At 38.5% G+C, this 21,256-nt stretch overlaps 2 protein-coding genes and 1 long non-coding RNA gene across 3 annotated transcripts; all 3 read left to right on the forward strand.

Moving 5' to 3' along the window:
• Window positions 1-10,367: 10,367 nt before the first annotated feature.
• On the forward strand, window positions 10,368-13,749 carry LOC122298945 (putative disease resistance RPP13-like protein 1; the record flags this gene model as incomplete). Its single annotated transcript, XM_043108789.1, has 2 exons — window positions 10,368-11,129; window positions 11,549-13,749. Coding segments are annotated over 2 exons (1,281 nt in total), but the record flags the coding sequence as incomplete, so codon positions are not given.
• On the forward strand, window positions 12,158-13,312 carry LOC122298946 (putative disease resistance RPP13-like protein 1). The gene has a single exon (XM_043108790.1). The coding sequence runs from the start codon at window positions 12,158-12,160 to the stop codon at window positions 13,310-13,312; it is 1,155 nt and encodes a 384-aa protein (XP_042964724.1).
• Window positions 13,750-15,046: 1,297 nt separating the features above from the next.
• LOC122299338 lies at window positions 15,047-17,037 on the forward strand. Its single transcript, XR_006239668.1, has 3 exons — window positions 15,047-15,304; window positions 15,518-15,582; window positions 15,764-17,037. It is a non-coding gene; the product is annotated as an uncharacterized LOC122299338 (long non-coding RNA).
• The last annotated feature ends 4,219 nt before the right edge of the window (window positions 17,038-21,256 follow it).

Raw genomic sequence — 21,256 nt, forward strand, 5'->3', positions numbered from 1 at the left:
AACTCTACACATGTCAAGTGAAGAAAAGAAAGCAGCCAAGACTCGAGTGCTGAGGTGGAGGGCTGCAGTTTTCTGTTATAGTTGTAACTGTTGAAGGGTCCTCCCATGTGTGCCGTCCACTCCATGTGGTGCCCATGCATTGCCCATGTGCTCATGTGCCCATGTGTTGCCCATGTGGTGATGTTTCTCACATGTGCCTCCAGATGAATTAAGCTGGTGTCCAGCGATGTAATATGGAGATAGATGAGTTCAGCCTCTCCTATAAATAGGAGAGGTCATCTGAAGGGAAAACTATCCCATTGAGAGAGTGAAGAAAAGAGAAGTGTGTGTAGTGCCATTTGAGATAGAGTTGTTTTGAATATGGTGTTTCCGCTCAATGGATGTAGGCAAATTGCCGAACCACTTAAATATTGTCTCTATCTATTTTGTGTTTATTTTCAGGGCAGCTCAAGGCACAACAATTGGCATCAGAGCTTCGGTTCGTGCTACCCAGAAAATTGCAGTTGATCGAAATCAACTTTTGATCACATCACAACGTTCATCTCGTCAAGACGGATCCGTTGCCGCAAACGGCATCGAAAACGAACACCGGAGGAGCCCGCACGCGCCTTTAGAAGTTGGAGATTGTGATTCACGCGCCTCAGTCGCAGCCAGAGGAAGAAGATGACTGAGACACACGCGCCCACTCGCCCCCGCGCGCATCGGAGGTTGAAGACGCGTGAGATACACGTCCCCACGCGCATCGGAGGTTGAAGACGCGTGAGATACACGTCCCCACGCGCATCGGAGGTTGAAGACGCGTGAGATACACGTCCCCACGCGCCGACCAGACGCCCTACACAGCGCGTGCATCTCACGCGCCAGACGATCAGGAACGTCCATTTTCCAGATCCATTTTGGGCTTGATCTAAGCCATTTGGAGTTCGATTTCGACGATCAAATAATGCTTTCCGACTATTTGGATCATTCCGGACTCATCCGTACGGTTAAAATTTTGAAATTTTGTGTCTAAATTTTCTAAAATCAAATGGAAAGATCTGGAAGAGATAGGAGCTCTGAAAATGCCAGTAGCTCTAGATGTCGGTCCACCGTGTCAAATGCCAAGTTTGAAGTTGAGAAGTTCAATGGAACAAACAACTTCGGCATGTGGCAGTGTGAAGTCATGGACGTTTTGATCCAACAAGAGTTGGATATTACGTTGGAAGGAAAGCCAGATGATATGATTGATCAGGGTTGGAAGAAGCTTAATACTCAAGCTTGTAGTACAATCCGATTATGCCTTACCAAAGAACAAAAGTATTTTGTCATGAGAGAGACAGATGCTAGGGTACTTTGGCAGAAATTGGAGGATAAGTTCATGAAGAAGAGCATTGAGAGCCGTTTGCACTTGAAGAAGAAGCTCTTCAGACTCCAATTTCGTGAAGGTATTTTAATGTCTGAACATCTGAATAGTTACAACCAAATTCTTGCTGATTTGTTAAATTTAGATGTTAAAATCGAAGATGAAGATAAAGCTTTACTTTTGCTAAATTCCTTGCCTGATACATATGAGCATTTGATTACTACTCTATTGTATGGGAAGGAAAAGATTATTTTTGTATCTAGCTCTTTAATTAGCAATGAGTACCGGAGAAAAGATAAACAGATACAAGAAGATACATCAAGTGAAGCTCTAACAGCAAGAGGGAGACCCCAGTCAAGGTATCCCAGAAAGAAGAAAGGTTTTCAATCGAAAACCCGAGCCACATCACGTGGTCCATCAGTCGGAAGAAAGCTCGCCAGAGACGAGTGTTTCTTTTGTCACAACAAAGGACACTGGAAGAAGGATTGTCCCAAGTTGAAGGGACAACAGCAGAATCAACCCACCACAGCCAATGTCGTGGACAGAGATGATGATTCAGATTTTTCCTTGATAAGTTCATCATCCATTTGTCATTTCGATGAATGGATTATGGATTCCGGATGTACCTATCACATGTGTCCCAATCGAGACTGGTTTACTGACTTCACAAAGATTGAAGGTGGAGCAGTACTTATGGGCAATGACAGTGCCTGTAAGACTCAGGGAATAGGTAGCATTCAGTTAAAGCTGCACGATGGCTATGAAGGGTTTGAGGCGAGGAAACTTGTACTTATTGCAAGGAAGTACTGTTGATGGAAGAGCTTCCACAGGCTGTGAGAAGCTAGATGAGACTGATGTCGACACCTCCAGTCTGTGGCATATTCGTATGGGACATGCAGGAGAAAAAGTTTTGCAAACATTGGTGAAGCAAGGCTTTCTCAAAGGTGCCAAGACTGGTAAACTGTCTTTCTGTGAGCACTGTGTATTGGGGAAGCAGAGGCGGATCAAGTTTGGAACCGCTGTACACAATACACAGGGAATACTTGACTATGTACACTCTGATGTTTGGGGACCTACCCAAAATGCATCTTTGGGAGGTAAACATTGGTTTGTAACTTTTGTAGATGATTATTCTCGTCGCGTGTAGGTATATACAATGAAGAATAAAGATGAAGTGCTGCAAATCTTCCTTGTTTGGAAGAAAATGGTTAAGACTCAGACCGGCAGAAAGATCAAGCGGCTCAGATTTGATAATGGAGGTGAATACACTTCAGATCCCTTCATGGAAGTATGCCGGAGAGAGAAAATTGTCAGACACTTCACAGTACGAGGTACGCCGCAACAAAATGGTGTGGCAGAACGAATGAATCGTACTTTACTAGAGAAAGTGCGATGTATGTTGCTGGATGCTGAATTCAGTAAACAATTTTGGGCTGAAGCTGTGACATATGCCTGCCATCTCATCAATCGACTACCCGCATCTGCCAATGACGGGAAGACACCCACTGAAATGTGGAGAGGTACACATGCTACTGATTATAACTCTTTACACGTTTTTGGATGTCCTGCTTACTATCATGCTAAAGAAAGTAAGCTTGATCCTAGAGCCAAGAAAGCAAAATTCTTGGGCTTTAGTACTGGTGTAAAAGGGTATAGACTCTGGTGCATAGAGTCTAAAAAGGTGATCATCAGTAGAGATGTTACCTTCAACGAATCTGAGATGCTTAAGTCACATAAGCATAGAGATTCCAGTGAAAGCAGCCATGATAGCGAAACACCTGGTGATTCGCAAAAGGTGGAGTTTTCCACTCAAAAGGATTCAGGAGAAACAAATGGAGAGCACGGGCAAGATGAGGTTGATAGTCCAGTCATAGTACCTCCAATACAACCTGAATCAATAGTAACTAATAGACCGAGAAGAGAGAAACGTGTACCGACACGTTATGCAGACTATGTGACATATGCATTACCAGCTGAAGGGGGTGAGATCCCAACCACTTACAGAGAAGCCATACAGTCCAGTGAACAGGTTGAATGGACAAAGGCAATGAATGAAGAGATGCAGTCTCTTCACCAGAACCAGACTTGGGAGCTTGTGCCGCTTCCAAAAGGAAAGAAGACAATTGGCTGTAAGTGGATCTTCAATCAGAAAGATGATCAAGCTGCTAAAAATGGATTGCGATACAAAGCTAGGTTGGTAGCCAAGGGCTACGCTCAAACAGAGGGAATTGACTACAGTGAAGTATTCTCTCCTGTTGTGAAGCATTCATCCATTCGGATATTGCTAGCTTTGGTTGCACAATATGACCTTGAGTTAGCACAGCTTGATGTAAAGACAGCTTTCTTACATGGTGATCTGGAAGAGGAGATTTATCTGTCTCAACCAGAAGGATTCAAAGAAGCTGGTAAAGAAAATTGGGTATGCAGTCTGAAGAAGTCTCTCTATGGCTTGAAGCAGTCACCTCGGCAATGGTATAAGCGGTTTGACCATTTTATGATGGATCTGAAATACACTCGTTGCCAATACGATCATTGTGTATATTTCAGAAAACTTGCAGATGGATCTTTCATTTATTTGCTTTTATATGTAGATGATATGTTAATTGCATGTAAAAGCAAGGGGGAGATAGATCGCTTAAAAACTCAGTTAAGTCATGAGTTTGACATGAAAGATCTGGGAGAAGCTCGAAGAATACTGGGGATGGAGATCAACAAAGATAGGGTGAAAGGTATAGTTCACCTTACTCAGAAGCAGTATCTGAAGAGAATACTGCAACGCTTCAACATCGACTCAAAGACGAAGCCGGTGAGTACTCCTATGGCCCCATATTTCAAGATTAGTGCATTGCAGTCTCCTAAAACTGATGAAGAGCGGGACTACATGAGAAATGTCCCATATGCAAGTGTTGTTGGAAGCTTAATGTATGCCATGGTGTGTACACGACCTGATATCTCCCAGGCCGTTAGCTTAATTAGCCGCTATATGCATAATCCTGGAAAGACTCATTGGCATGCGGCTAAGTGGATTCTACGGTATATTTTAGGAACCGTAGATATTGGTTTGAAGTTCGAGAAGAGTGGAGATAGTCTAGTGACTGGGTATGTTGACTCAGACTATGCAGGTGATCTTGACAAATGCCGATCGACAACTGGATATGTATTCACTATGGCTGGAGGACCAGTTAGTTGGCGATCAACTTTGCAGTCGACAATTGCACTATCATCAATTGAGGCTGAATATATGGCTGTAACAGAAGCCGTGAAAGAAGCCATTTGGTTACAGGGATTGGTAACAGACTTGGGCTTTAAGCAGCAAGAGGTTACCGTTTACTGTGACAGTCAAAGTACAATTCATCTGGCCAAGAATCAAGTATATCACTCTCGAACAAAACATATAGATGTCCGTTTCCACTTCGTACGTGAGATATTGGAAGAAGGGGACATTCTACTTCAGAAGATTGGCACTGAAGATAATCCAGCAGATATGTTGACGAAAGTCATCACCGGGATCAAGTTCCAACATTGTTTGGACTTGATTAATATCTCATACTGCTGAGCACCTATGGGTGCATTGGCGCCTTAGGGCGCATTTGATAGCGGAGATCTCTCATGGCAAACGAACATTTCGATAGAGGGGTGCAATCATTGGAAGGATACAATATGTAGTATCCTAGTATGGCACACTTGGGTGGAGGGGGTGATTGTTGAAGGGTCCCCCCATGTGTGCCGTCCACTCCATGTGGTGCCCATGCATTGCCCATGTGCTCATGTGCCCATGTGTTGCCCATGTGGTGATGTTTCTCACATGTGCCTCCAGATGAATTAAGCTGGTGTCCAGCGATGTAATATGGAGATAGATGAGTTCAGCCTCTCCTATAAATAGGAGAGGTCATCTGAAGGGAAAACTATCCCATTGAGAGAGTGAAGAAAAGAGAAGTGTGTGTAGTGCCATTTGAGATAGAGTTGTTTTGAATATAGTGTTTCCGCTCAGTGGATGTAGGCAAATTGTCGAACTACTTAAATATTGTCTCTATCTATTTTGTGTTTATTTTCAGGGCAGCTCAAGGCACAACAGTAACCTCTATAAAATAGATCTCTGTGATTCATTTTATAGTGTAATATTGAAGTAAGAGAGAAATACAGGAGAGCACGAGTGGAAAGAACTCGAGAGGGAGATACTTTCTCATTGAGAGAGGAATTAATCTGTGAGAGTTTATAGTCTTGTAACACAAACTGTATTGTTCAACTTCATCAATAAACAAAGAAGGCTTCAAGCTGTTCCTGCCGTGGATGTAGATTATTAGGATTGAACCACATAAAGATTTTGTGTTCTTTATGATTTTCTTTACTGCTTGTGTATGATTTGTGAGTTTCTTGGCAAGTCTTGGTAGAACAATTATGTTCTGTCATCAATACAGATTGGATAGAATTGTAACAATACTCAACTGTATTCAACTCATTAACTAAAGCCAGAATCAAATTAGACACTATGAATCTGCTATGAAAAAGAAGCTGACTAATTAGCTAGAGAAGAAACATTAGAAATCACCATATATATTGGTGTGTCTGTGTGTGTGTGTAAAAAAATTCTACTCCTTCCCCGTTCTTATAAATCAACCTTCGTACTCAAATAACCTAAAAATATCGAATGAAATTAAAAAAAGACCACACAGAACATGCATTAAGCATCGGAAAAATTTAACCTACAAACAAATGCGTTTTTAATCATGCAACTGTAAAAAAGAAATAAAAACGAAAAACCCCGATTTGCAAACTTGTGAGAGGGAAACACCGGTCACCACGTTAACACATTTACAAAAACCCAAACGCAAACACTGGTTGCTGGGCTTGCGACGGCGCGCGACGACACATGAAGGGGAGAAAACAGAGAAATAGACAGGGAGTAGGGTTGGGGCGCAACGGTGAATGGAGAGAAAAGAGGGGGTAGTCAGCCACTGAGGTATGGTGGCTCGCTCGTGGTGTGGCTTCGTTGTGGCCATTCACAGCAGCTAACGGCTTAGCACAGGGGAGGGTGAGAGAGACGGAGAGGGAGATGCTGAGAGAAGGAGAGAGAGGATCTGAAAGTGAGGCCGAGAGGGAGGAGGCATTCGGTGACGGTGTCGTGGTACTATCGACGGTGGCAGCGCGGGCTGGCTGGGAGGCATGCTGGGGGATCACGGGAGGGGACGACACAGGTGAGGGGGAGGGGCGGGGAGGAATATTTTGGTGCGTTTTGGCGCCGAGCTACAATCGAACCGAATAGAATCGAATTCGAACATGCGTCAAGAGCTCGTTTAGCATATATATTCGCTTGAATCAAGTTCGAGCTTGAAAAATATTAGAAATTTATGATTGAACTCAACTCTTCTAACATAAATGATGATGGAACTCGAGTATAAAAAATATACGAGTTGATACAAGCTCGAGTAGTTTGACTCAAGCTCGATTTAAATCTGATCCACAATTTTGTTTTGTTAGCTGAAGCACAAATGAGATTTTTTTTTTTTTTTTTATAAATAAATGAGATTATTTTTCTTAATCAATTTTAAGTTGATATGAGCCATATTCACTTACTAAAATATAAGCCTATCAAATATCAATACAACATTGATTCATTGTCACTTTTCAATACATATGGCATCAAGAATGCCTAATACATTAAATTCATTTAAAAAATTACATAATAAAGCTATTAATTTAATATTAAAGTATTCAATTATCTTTGATATAATATTAAATATGACCAAATAATCAAAATAAGATTAGTTAAGAAAGTATCGCAATCTATCAGAGTTGTTTAATTTTATAAACATTTTATATTTGACTCAATAATTCTTTTATGAACTTAATAAATTATTATTGTAAAATAATAAAACGTGTTACTTATGCATAAACTTAAAATAACAACATATATTACTTATACAAAGTATCAAAAATAATATATATAGCATATAAAATATATATAATAAAAGAATATATGTAAGTATATATGTAAATATATATATATATGTATGTATAAATATATATATATATATATATATATATATATATATAAATATTACGAGTATTGTGACAAGCTCAAAACGAGTCGAATTGAGTTTATACAAATATTGGTTACGAGCCTAAACCGAATCGACTCGAGATTATACGAGTTTTGTTTGTTTAATATTCGAACCAATATTAGTATTCACAACCAACTCATTTATTAAATGAACCGAATCCGAGTCAAATTTATATGAGTCGAACTCAAATTGTTCATGAGCGACTCTGTTTGTTTGCAGCCCTAGGCCGCACTGAGTAAAAATTGACAAGTTTTTAAATTCTACGATGAATTTTTTGTTGCTAAAAGGTTAAAAAAAATCATTGAAAAATCCCAGTTTTGCAATTCCATTAGACCACTTTCGTCCAACAAGTATTTAAATATTGTGACCAATTTTTCTGTTAAAAAAAATGAAAAAATCGCTGCAAAATGTCAATTTCGTAATTCCATCATACCCCTACCATCACAACAAGTTTTTTTTAATATTGCGGTGAATCTATCGCAAAAAGTGAAAAAATTGCTGCAAAAGACCAGTTTCGAAACTTCATGTTAAAAGTCTGCAGCGATATCAAAATTGCTGGAATTAAAGGTGATTTTATTTCCGTCAAACACAAAATCACTACAAAATGACATTTTTCTTGTAGTGGAAGTTTTGGAGTTTTGGTTTATTGATTTTCTTGGCCCCAAGCGAGGTTTGAACTTGTTGCACGATTAAGGGAATCATTAATTGGTTATATATGGAATGTTCAAATAGGGGCCTATGTTAATGAGACCCAAAACAACACTTATTATAATGATGAGGACGATCTCTACTAGTAGGCATCGACAATATCAAGCATTAAAAGATATTGTAGAGTCCAAATCAAAATTGGATAAGTATTTTGTGGGAAGCCTAGAAGGACTGACACCTAAATTTGATATTTTAATGTGGTGGAAGGTGAACTTAAACAAATTTTTAATCCTTGCTAATGTAGCACAAGATTTCTTGGCTATTCCCGTCTCTGTTGTTACTTCTGAGTCGGCATTCACATTGAAGTTGTGTGTTAGATTCATTTCGAAACTTTTTAGTCTCAAAAACAAATGATCAAGCTCTTATTTGGAACAAAATTTATTAAAAGCTCCCTCTATTAATTATGATTGCCAAAACTTTATGAAAGATACCAAAAACTATAAAGATATTGAAGAATAATGATGGACATATTGACATTTGTGCATCAGATTCTCCAAAATTTGAAAGAAAGAATTGGAGGGTGATAAACAAGTATGGACCAAAGAAAAGTGTAGCAGGAGATCAATTTAAAAGTGATAAAGATGATATATATTAGTGAACTGGAAAGGTTTCACCATATATTCCTTTTCCACTGATTTCCTCGATTTATATGCTGAAGTGCATACTTGGGAACTTTATTCATTGCGTATGATTTTCCCTTAATTATATTCTTCTTTTCGATTCCCTCCTTACAAATGTGTTTTCGATCTAGTTAAAGCTGTATCATTTAAAGGTGGTTATAGTAACTTTCCTTAGTCGGAATTCAAATCCGAACTCCGACTCTAATGTCTACTTGTGTAGGCTCTGATCCGATTCCGATTTTGGGCTTTCAGTTTTGGTTTTGATTTTTTGATTTTTAGCTTCATATTCTATACTTGATTATGAATAGTAGTAATACTATGATGTTTACATATACTAAACTATATATCATTAATCTATTTATATTATAGTATAAATCTATTATCTTATAATAATTAGCTCATACTAAGATATTATTGAATTTACCTATATAATTCTAGTTATATAACTATACTAGTATATATGATAAATATATAGATAAATACATATTTTTATAATATATGCACACTATCGGAGTTAGATTCAGAGGAGTCGGAATTGGAGTCGGAGCTTGTGTAGGCTCTGGTTCAACTCTGACTCTGACTCGGATTTGGGCTTTCGGTTTTGAGTTCTTTTTTTTTTCTTTTTTTTTCGTATTTAGTCCATTTTAAAAATGAATTTTTTGTGGTCTTTCAAATTTAAAATTTTTCAAAAAATTTAAAAATCAAACTAAATCACTCACTGCTAATTTACTTATATACTAATATCTAACAGATTTTTATACTAGACTTATACTATAGTGTCTAATTACATGTTATGATACTATAATATTACATATTATTTTTAGTGTCTAATTACATGTTATTATATATTAATATTACATGTTATTATTACTAATGTCTAATTTATTTCTAGCTTAATTATATACTAGACTTTCTAACATCTAATTAGTAATTACATGTTATTATATACTTTAATAAATTAGTATATGTGTTCCTTATCCTTTATTATACATATCTTATTGAATTTTTTGAAGTAGAATTTACAATATTTGTATTTTTATGATATTTAAAAGTATATATCTCTCAATTTAAGAGGCCTATATATATATATATATTCTTAGTCACGAAATTAACGAATATAGTTTCCAAGTAAGAAAGAGTTGCATTTCATGAAGCTCTGAGTTAGTCATGTCCTTTTTCACACCATCATATTCTCCATGCTATAATATAAATATAAAGAGTAATGTTAGATACAATCATAGATTGTGCAAGCGTTGTGTACTCCTTAATTTGAAGAAGAGTGAATTATATAAAAGAATATATACACATGAACCAAATAAAAGAAGAAGAACCATCACATTAAGAGAAAAATCATATACACATGAGAAAAAAGCCAGCAAGTTAGGTCCCTACCATATGCACCTTCCTATTACAACAAAAAAAAAAAAAAAGGGATTCTTTCTATATCACTCTTGCTTTCTTCTGTTCTCTCATGAAAACAAAATCTTAAAATGTTAGTCTGTCGCCAAACAAAAGAAGAGAGAGACCTCCCTCAACTTCTTTGGTGACCGAAGATCACATATACGGTAGGGAGGAAGTCAAAGAGGCTGTACTTCAATTATTGGTCAGTGAAAAACACAGTGATGCTTCAAATAAAGTACCCAATGTGATTCCTATAGTTGGTATGGGGGTATCGGAAAGACAACACTGGCCCAGCTGGTATACAATGATAAAAAAGTGGAAAGCCTTTTCGATCTGAAAGCATGGGCTTATGTTTCTGAAGATTTTGATGTTGCTGCAGTTACAAAAACGATTTTACAATCTATGAGCAAGGAATTAGACTGTGCTGACAAAGATCTAAATTGGTTGCAAGTCGAATTGAATAAAATACTACTTGGGAAAAAGTTTCTAGTAATTCTTGATGATGTTTGGAACGAAAACTACAATGATTGGACTCTTCTGCGTGCTCCTTTTGAAGCAGGGGCTCAGGGAAGTAGTATTATAATCACAACTCGTAATCAGGGAGTCTCATCACTAATGAGAACCATTAAAGTACCACCTTTTCAATTGGAATTGTTAACAAATGATGCTTGCTTGTCCATATTTTCCCAACATGCATTGGATGCAAGAGACTTAAGTGCTCATCCAGACCTTAAAGATATTGGTGAGGAACTTGTTAGAAGGTGTAAAGGCTTGCCACTGGCAGTAAAAACTATTGCAGGAGTCTTACGCAGTAAACATGAAGACCACAATGAGTGGGAAAAAGTTTTGAATAGTAAGATATGGGATATACCTGAGGAGAGAAGTGGAATTGCTCCTGCGCTTATGTTAAGCTATCACAAACTCCCTTCACATTTGAAGAGGTGCTTTGCTTATTGTTCTATACTCTCGAAAGATTATGAATTTGAGGAGAAGCAAGTGTTGGAAATTTGGACCTCCAAATTCACCCCCCTTAAGATCTACCATTTGCAGGAATAACAAGAAAAATAGAGAAATAATAACAACACAAGAAATTTACGTGAAAACTCCAAAACAGGAGAAAAACCACCAGACCCAGAGAAGAAAATTCACTATGTGAAAAATTGTTACAATCACACAATTTTTCTCCTCACCACACCTACAAAACTACCCCACTAGTAAAACTTTAACTTTACACCTCTTCCCCTTTTACAAAAGGCTAATAGAGGAATTTAACTAAAGTCAAAAATTACTAGATAAGCTTTCAACTGGTGCACTTAAACTAAGAGGCTTAGCCTCTTATTTATAACCTAGCCTAATGCATATTTGTTTACATCCCACCGGTGTGGGACTAGAAAGTTGCAATTAGTCAACAGCAAGTGGTGCTATTATGGATGGCAGAAGGTTTGATTCAACCACGACAAGATGACGAGGAAATGGAAGATTTGGGTAGCGTGTATTTTCGCAGTTTGTTGTCAAGGTCATTTTTCCAACAATCACGCATTAATAAATCACAATTTCTGATGCATGACCTCATCCATGATTTAGCTCAAACAGTTGCAAGCGATATATGCTTTAGAATGGAAGAGCGATCTGGGGGTAGTAAGCAAGAGAATATTCCCATAAAGGCACGCCACTCATCTTATTTGGCAAGTAGATACGATGTTACTAAAAGATTTGAGGTTTTTTCTAAACTCACAAGTTTACGCACATTCTTACCTCTCATGCCACCAAATTCAGGTAAATGCTATTTGGCTCATCGTGTTCATCTTGAATTGGTTCCAACATTACGATGTTTGAGGGTGCTATCTTTCCATGGGTACTATATAACCAAGCTATCAGATTCTATCGGTGATCAGTTGAAGCATCTGTGGTATCTTGACCTTTCCAAAACTTGAATTAGAGGCCTGCCAGAATCAATAACTACTCTCTACAACATACAAACATTGTTGTTGGAGGAATGTACTTGTCTAGAGAAATTACCTTCAATGTTTCAAAAGTTGGTCAACTTGCGCCACCTCAATATTGAAGGTGCATATCGTTTGGAAGGAATGCCAGTGCAAATAGGTAAATTAACTTGTCTCCAAACACTGTCTAATCTATTTGTGGGAAAAGACAATTGCTCTGGGTTAAAGGAGCTTGGACCTTTGAAGCATCTTCAAGGGACACTCCGCATTTCAAGATTAGAGAACGTGATGGAAGCTGATGATGCAAAAGATGCTGAATTAATTAAAAAGACCAAAATCAGTGCGTTGTTTTTGGAATGGAGTAGGGACAATATTGATGAGTCAAAAGACAGTACAAGTGAACTAGAGGTACTAAACGGGCTACGACCTCAGAATGATTTGGTGGAGCTTGTTTTAAGGTACTATGGTGGTACAACCCTTCCTAATTGGTTAACACCCCCTTCATTTCCTCGTATGGTGTCCTTGACATTAGAAAATTGTTACAAGTGCACATCATTACCTCCAATGGGGCAATATTTGCCATCACTCAAAAATCTTAGGATCGGGGGCATGGCTAACGTGGAGAGCGTTGGTTCTGAATTGTGTGGCGGTAATTTAGAGACTTTGGATTTCTATGACATGGAGGAGTGGGAGAATTGGAGTCCTTGTGAAGAATTGCCAAATCTGCGTGAGCTTTCCCTTATTGGATGTCCAAAGCTTTTAGGGAAGTTACCAAACAACCTTCCTTTACTAAACAAAGCTATGATATATAATTGTGAGCTGTTGGCGTGTGGCGGAAAGGTTACTTTCAAAGAGGGTGTGTGTGTAAGAAAGTTTACATTCGAAGGGGGGGTGATGCGTGTAAGAAAGGTTATATTCATATCCTTTCCACTAATTTCATATCAACTCACTCGTCGAGTAGATCAAGGGCTTAAAATGGAAGGGTTGGTAGAGTCGGAAAAGTTAACTATTAATAGGTGTGAGGAGCTGACGAATTTGTGGTCAGACAACGAGGGATCACTGCCACAGCTCCCATTTCTGAAAGCTCTCTGCATTTATAATTGTTCCAAACTAGTCTCTTTGTTGGCGGAAGAAGTTGATAAAAAGCATCTCCAACTGGGTATTCCATCCAGGATCATGTCTATTCGTATCCACAATTGCATAGCCTTGGAATCATTACCCAAGGCAATGATGTAAAACAACACGTGTCTCGAGTATATTGAAATAAGACAATGTGATTCGCTAACGCATTTTGCAAGAAGCCAGCTGCCTCCAACTTTAAAGCAGCTACATATTAGTAAATGCAAGAGTATGCGGAATTTGGTGGAGGATGATGATGATATAAGAAACAGTACTACTTGTAGCAGTGGCATCACGTCTCTTCTTGAGGTCTTGGTCATTGCCGAGTGTCCAACCCTTGAATCCTTGACATCAAGTGGGGAATTACCTGCCACACTTCAACGCCTCTGTATTCACAACTGTCCAAAGTTGGAGTCAGTAGCCAAGAGTTTTCATCATAACTCGTTTCTTACAACTATCTGGATCTCCAAATGTGAGAATCTTCAATTCTTGAATGGTGTAGAGACGTTGCTTCTCCCTTCCAACCTGAGCGAGCTTTCTATATCTGATTGTGAGAAAATGCAGGGACTGCAAAACGGCATATACAACCTCCTCACTCTTTGAGATTTGGAAATAGGTAAATGTCCGAGCATTTTATCATTTCCCAAAGAAGGTTTTCCTACAAACCTAACAAGACTTCGTATCTACGGTCTGAAAATCACTGATGCCTTGTTCGAGTCGGGGCTGGACAACCTCACTTTTCTTAAAGAACTTGGGATTGGTGGATATCAGCATCTGGTGTCATTTCCAGAGATGACGTTGCCAGCCTCTCTAACAAGCCTCAGCATCTCAGGCCTCTCGAAACTGGAATGCCTGTCTTCCAAGAGATTAAGAAAACTCACATCTCTTAGAGAATTGGACATCTCTAATTGTGAAGAGCTCAAGTCCTTTTCAGAGGATGGCCTACCCCCCTCGCTAAGGAAACTTAGAATTTCTATGTGCCCGAAGATCACGAATTTTCCAAAGGACGGCCTGCCTCCGTTACTTGGAGAACTATATATCTCTCAATGTCCTTTGTTGAAAGAACGCTGCAAGAAATATCGAGGAGAAGAGTGGTTGAAGATAGTTGATATCCCTTGTGTCCACATTGATTTCAATATCATTATTCGTGACTCGGAAGAGAAGGAAACTTTGTTTTCTTTGTGATATTGATCCAAAGGTCCCTTGAGTGGTGGCATTGGAGTTCAGACCCAGTCACTTATCTCCTGTTGGTGCTAGATCTTGCTGGTATGCTGAGTACTTTCTACCTTCTATATATTGATCTTCTTGTGCCTGTGTGCATGTCTTTCTTTTCTTTCATTATAATCTTGTATTGGCAAGCAGACTTGTAGAAACACAAACCATGGAGTGAAATGAAGTAGATTCCCAACCTATATATCCAAGGAAAGGAAAATTATTTTTTATTTCCAAAAAAAATTAATTAACTATATGTATATTTGACATGGGAAAAGTTGAAATTCTAAATCAATTTATTCTCAAGCTTAAGCGGAAACACTAGTAAATGATTCCCAATAGCGTAAACATGATAAACAAGATCAAATGTTAACTCGAATATTATGCATAAATCATGAGTTTATCTATATATGTTGCACCAAATCTACTAACTTTCCCTTTTCCTTTACTGGTTTTCATTTAAAATACTCCAAGGAACATGTGATTTATTTATTTTTGTCTTTCTTCTGTCCTCGTAAATAACATTTATAAATTGCTCATAGTTATTGTAGAACATTTATATATATATATATATATATAAATTCACTCCCTCTTAAGTGTATTTTCGGGTCAGGTTTATGATTTTCAGAAGATCACATACTTAATTGTTAACAGGAATATCACATACTTAAATTCTTTAAAAATAAAATGCTTATTTGGTAGAATTAGCATCCCAGAGGTTTAATGTCCATGATCGAGTGTGACTCACGTGCTGGCTTGTCATGTTTTGGAATATTTTTACATATCTACTGGAATTCTTAATCGCAGCAACATCAAGATGAACTGCGACTGATCTCCACAATTATAGCCTCATCAATTGATTGTGATTGGACATATCAAGTTTAATCAACACTTTCTGTATGTTTAGTTTTTAAAGTCCATATGTTGGTATATCTTGTTCCTTATGCTTTTGCTTAACCACTTAGGTTACTCAGATCATCCATTGGGGTTATGAATATAAATACAGAAATTGGTATGGAAAAAAAAAAAAAAATCCTCTGTTTTACTGATTGAGAATATGAATATATATATATATAGGCTGATAAATTTTTATCTGTTCAATGCTTGCAGATGGTTCAAAAGACTGATGCAACCTGTTGCAACTTCCAACTGCTATCTGAAAAATGGATGTGCAAGTAATATTGCTTTTCTCCTGCTCTGATATTTCTCTTACCATGGAGCAAACCACTTTCAAGTTAATATAAGAGATTGATGCATTGAACAACTGTTGGGATTTTAGTGAATTCCATAAGCCAAGAGCTTTTTAGGTATACTAACAGAAAATTAATAGAAAAGAACTGCTACTCTTGTTCTCAGGTTGAAGGAGTACAAGAAGTTCTAAAGCAAGCAGGGATGGATGGCATTTCTCATTGCAAATAATTGGCTCTAATTCTCAGAGAGGTGGGCCAAGCTCACAAACATTAGATTGCGCTCTTCAAACCCCATATATTTGCTGTTTTCACAATGGCTGGATCATGGATTCCTTCTCTGCCTCAACATACTCTTCTAAAATTGCAGCACCTAGTTGTTGTTGGCATGCCAAGTCTTTCTTCATGTTTAGGATGCCAATGCTTATAAGAGCTGTCAAGAAGGTGCTTAAAAATAGGTCGGTTCACGTGGAGTCTAGGGTCCCGAGCATACGAGAGATTTTTTTAAATATTGGAAGACTCCCCGTTATACTTTGAGTGAGAGTATCATTACTTTTTGCAAGAAGCCAGCTTCCTCCATAAACTCTAATGCAGCTATACATACTTAGCTGTCAGAACATGAGGAAATTGGTTTAGGAGAAGGATGATAATACCAACAACAGTTGCAGCAACACCTCATCTCTTCTTGAGCAATTGTACATCCAAGATTGTCCATCCCTTGAATCCTTAACATCAAGAAGAGAATTATCTGTAACACTTTGAAACCTCCGTATTTTCAGTTGTCGAAAGTTGGAGTCAGTAGCGAAGAGTTTTCATCATAACTCTTATATAGTTAGATAATATGATATATGGCTAGTTTTGATTCTTATAAGCATCGGAGTAGTTCTAGTACGAACTCTCTCCCTAAGCATTAAACACTACTGTTTATATTGGTTCCTCAGCAAGTAAAGGGTGTATTATTAATGTACAACAGAATACTCAACACTTTTCTGGTAAGTTGGGATTGGGGAATTGCTCTTTGTTGAGTGGTCTTGCAATGATTCTTTTACCTAAATATTCTAGTAAAAAAAGGCTTGCTCTTAACTTCAAGAGATTGATGCTTGGGATGACAACTACCTGAGATACAGCAGGGTGATAACATCACCCATCTCCTCTCTTTCATCTAATACCCTTGAATTTTTGAGCTGTTGAATTTTTGAGGAAGCTGGAACCAACTGGGTAATCAAAAGTCCTTTGTTGGTTTGACTTTTGTTCTTTCGATTCATTTTGTCGACTAATAATGGAGCTTTAGATTTGAAAGAACACATATGTTAAATGGAAGATACATAAACAATCACTTGTTCCAACATTTATTGTAGCTATATGTGCACAAAAACTCACTGTCTTTTCATTTTACTTCTCTGTTTTTCCTTCAGAAGACTTCGAGGTAGGTGGTATTCATTTACTTCTCTGTTTTATCTCTTTCTCTTATATCATTATTATTATTTTTTTGAATAATTCTATTTAAAAGCCCTTACACCCAACATTATCTATGTTGCATATTATAATTTAGATAGGACTCAGATGATTACCTAGGGGATTGAAATCTACTAACGAGACAAGTTTGACCAGCAAGTTCTCCAAAAAGTTCATGAGACTTTATTCCAAGATAGACTCAAGCCATGCATGGAGCAAAAAGTTCGTGAGCTTTCCCATTTAATATATACTCGAAATACTTGTAAGACATGACTCAAGCAACTTCTGTGAATTTTAATATCATAATTCTAATTTGAATTGAGGATTTATAGAGATTATAATTGAAGATTTCTATTATTTAAGGGAGAGAGAGATTCAGAGAACCTTAATGCTTCTTGTGCCTAAGAGCTTATTGTATGTTTGTGTTATCCATATGACCAATGCATTCTTAGGTAGTTATATTATAAAAAGAGTTGCAAGCCATAAAAATTAGTTTCTGCTATATTGATTTTGATAGGTGCTTCATGCATTAAAAAAAATAAAATAAAATAAAATAAAAATTCTTATAAAAGTAAACTTACTAACTGACATGATTTTATATGATATATTAGATTTACATTATAATAAAAGTAACATTTCTCTTTAGGCTAAAACATTTCTCTTTGTCGATTGTGATTGAAAAACTAATCCTTGGAGGTATACGATCATTTATTGCATGGAATCCATACCATGTGATCAAATTAAGCTGGATAATAAAATCATCTCAACTTATCTCATCTAATCATTACAACTTATTCAAACTTCTAAACAAATTGAAGGAAATTGTGAAAAATGCACATCATTACCCTTACCTGGGAAACTGCCAATACTCAAATTTTTTCTGATCCAGGGCATGGCTAGCGTCAAGAGCACTGGACACGGTTCCATAGAATGTTTTAGATCCTTGAGGAGTTTGAGTTTCATGAATATGAAGGAGTGAGAGAACTGGAGTCCTTGCGAAATGTTTCCAATGCTGCATCACTTTTCCCTTATTAGGTGTTCGAAGCTATTGGGAAAGTTACCAAAGAGCCTTCCTTTACTAAAAAGTGTTGAGATAAATGACTGTGTGCAGTTGGTGGTTTCAGTTTCAAATCTCCAAGCAGAGAGAGAAATTTGTATAGAAAAAAAAAAGTCCCCTGTTTTACTGATTGAGAATACTAATATAAAATTTCTAACAAGAGCCGCTACGTTTGTTCTCAGGTTGAAGGAGGACAAGAAGTTATAAACCAAGCAGCAATGGCTCTAATTCTCAATGTGGTTGGCCATTAGACTGCACTGATCTCCATATATTTGCTGTCTTCACAATGTCTGGATGGTGGATTCTTCTCTGCCTCAACATACTCGATCTTCTAAAATTGCAGCAGCAAAGTTGTTATTAATGCTGGCATGCCAAGTCTTTCTTTGTGGTTTTGCTATTCATATCCACATAATCAATGTTTGGCTATAAGCGACACCTTCTCCTGTTACACTCAACTAATTGATGTAATAGAAAAGGGCAGAATGAAATCAGAAAACTGTATTAATTCTATGAAAATGAGCTCTCTTCGAGGGGAGCACCTCCAAGTTCGTTAGAACAATATAAGAGAAAAGTTCCAGATCCTTCCCTCAGGAACGTACAGGCAATTTTATACTAACAATGAAAATACGAAAATACTAAACTGCCCCTTTACTACATGGGCTTCAGACAACAATTGTATTTTATTTAGTTAACTAATACTGGCCCATAGGCCTTGCAATTCCAGTCCACTGCATTACGGCCTTGTAAGCCCATCCTTAGCATATCTCTTTCTCCAGGCCTAAGTCCTCTCTCAATCTGCCGACAGCTTCTAGTTCGAGAGTCTTCCAGTTCGAAACAACTCCAAGCACTTAGCCATTCATCTTCTCATGTTACCAGGCTCCCGTATGCAGTGTATAACAACTACCCCCCTCTATAGAACACCTTGCCCACAAGGTGAGGATATGCGGCACAAAGTGAATGGTAGGGTTCCCACGAGGCATCCTCTGGAGGTTGTCCCTGCCAGCGCACCAAGAGTTCAACCAAGGGGCGATTTTTTTCCTTCCGCATCCTTCTGGTTAGTATCTCCTCCGGTTCTGGTTTAAAAATGCCATTTTTATCCACTGGTGGTAGGCTAGGAGTTAGTGTCCGATTCTGACCCAGTTTCGGTTTCAATTGCGAGACGCGAAAGACGTCATGGATCTGAGCGGAATCCGGCAACTGGGTATGCCACTTCGCCCACCTTCTGAAGCACCCGAAAAGGACCATAGAACTGTGGTGAGAGCTTGAGGTTCTGTCGATGGTGCACGGATGACTGCCTATAGGGTTGTAATTTCAGGTAAACCCAATCTCCCTCATTGAATTTCTGCTCTTTCCTTCCTTTATCTGCATATTTTTTCATACGATCTTGAGCCCGCACTAAATTTTGTTTGAGAAGCACCCAAAGTTTATCACGGTTTAGTAAGTTGTCTTCTACCTCTTGGACCTTGGCTGTGCCCTTAGTGTAGCTCACCCACCTAGGAGGTTTATACCCATACAATGTCTCAAAAGGTGTGACCTTTGTGGAGGCGTGTACACTAGAATTGTAACACCATTCTGCGAGGGCCACCCACTGTGACCATTCCTTCGGTTTGTCCCCCACGTAGCTTCTCAAGTAATTCTCAACCCATTTATTTATAGCCTCTGTTTGTCCATCCGTTTGAGGATGGTAAGCAGTACTAAAGGCCAATTGTACCCCCTGTAACGTGAAAAGCTCCTTCCAAAACTTACTTTTGAAGGTTGGATCCCTATCTGAAATGATGGAGTGGGGTAGACCGTGAAGTTTGAAGATATGTTTGACAAAAAGCTGAGCAACAATTTTAGCTGTGTAGGGGTGGGATAAGGAAATGAAATGGGCGTATTTAGTGAATCTGTCTACAACAACCCACAAAGCATTAAACCCTCCTGAAGTTGGTAACCCATCAATGAAATCCATGGTAATATTAGACCACGGTAGAGAGGGTAAGGGTAGAGGCTGAAGGAGGCCACTAGGTAAGGTATTGTCCACCTTGACAGTTTGACAGATTTCACAATTTCTTAAAAATTCCTTGACATCAGATTTTTGCCCTGGCCAATAGAAATCCCTTCTCATTCGATGCATAGTTTTGTCAAATCCCATATGGCCTCCCATGGGGCTGCTGTGTACGAAGTCCCAGAGTTTCTGGAGGAGAGGTTTATGGGCAGGAATATAAAGCTTGTTCTTGTAAAACAGTGAGCCATCCCTCACTGAATAGGGTGCTGGTAATAGGCCTTCCTGGTGCTTCTTTAAAAGGTCTTGCACCTGCTGGTCAGCCTGATAATGGGATTTTATTTCATGCATTCAATCCCATGTGGGAAGAGATAGCATAGAGACCATAAGTTCCTTTGCCCCCCCTTGTCGGGAAAGAGCATCAGCCACCACATTCTCTTTGCCCTTCTTGTATTCCACTATAAAGTCGTAGCCCATTAGCTTAGAGATCCACTTTTGCTGCATGATTGTTCCCGCTCTCTGGTCTAGAAGGAATTTCAAGCTTTGATGGTCGGTTTTAACCACAAAAGGTTGCCCCATGAGGTAGTGCCTCCATTTTTGCACTGAGGAGACGAGTGCTAGCAATTCTTTCTCATAGGTAGAAAGTGCTATCGCCCTGCCTTTAAGTGCTTGACTAAAAAAGGCCAGGGGTCTGCCCCCTTGCATTAAAACTGCTCCAATGGCATTCCTTGAGGCGTCACATTCAATGACAAAGTGAGACTTAAAATCAGGAAGGGCTAGCACAGGTGGTTCTGTCATGGCCCGCTTTAAATTGTCAAAAGCTGCTTGGGCCTCCTCATCCCATTGAAAATTGTCCTTTTTGAGTAAACTGGTCAACTTAGCAGCAATAGAGCCATATCCTCTTATGAATCTTCGGTAGTAACCCGTGAGGCCTAGGAACCCCCTCAAAGCCTTTAGGTTCTTAGGAGCTGGCCAGTCAATCATGGCCTTGATCTTGGTTGGGTCGGCTCGCACCCCATTCCCTGAAATTAGATGGCCTAAGTAGGAAATTTCGATGCAGCCAAAACTGCACTTGCTCAACTTGGCAAAGAGTTGATTTTCTCGTAAAATTTCAAAAGTCAGGTGCAGATGCTCCACATGGTCAGCAGTGTTTTTGCTGTAAATCA

Source organism: Carya illinoinensis, chromosome 16, assembly GCF_018687715.1.
Source record: "Carya illinoinensis cultivar Pawnee chromosome 16, C.illinoinensisPawnee_v1, whole genome shotgun sequence".
NCBI lineage: Eukaryota > Viridiplantae > Streptophyta > Magnoliopsida > Fagales > Juglandaceae > Carya > Carya illinoinensis.

Coding starts and splice junctions, on each gene's coding strand:
- LOC122298946 (XM_043108790.1), top strand. CDS start 12,158: ATGTTTCAAAAGTTGGTCAACTTGCGCCACCTCAATATTGAAGGTGCA.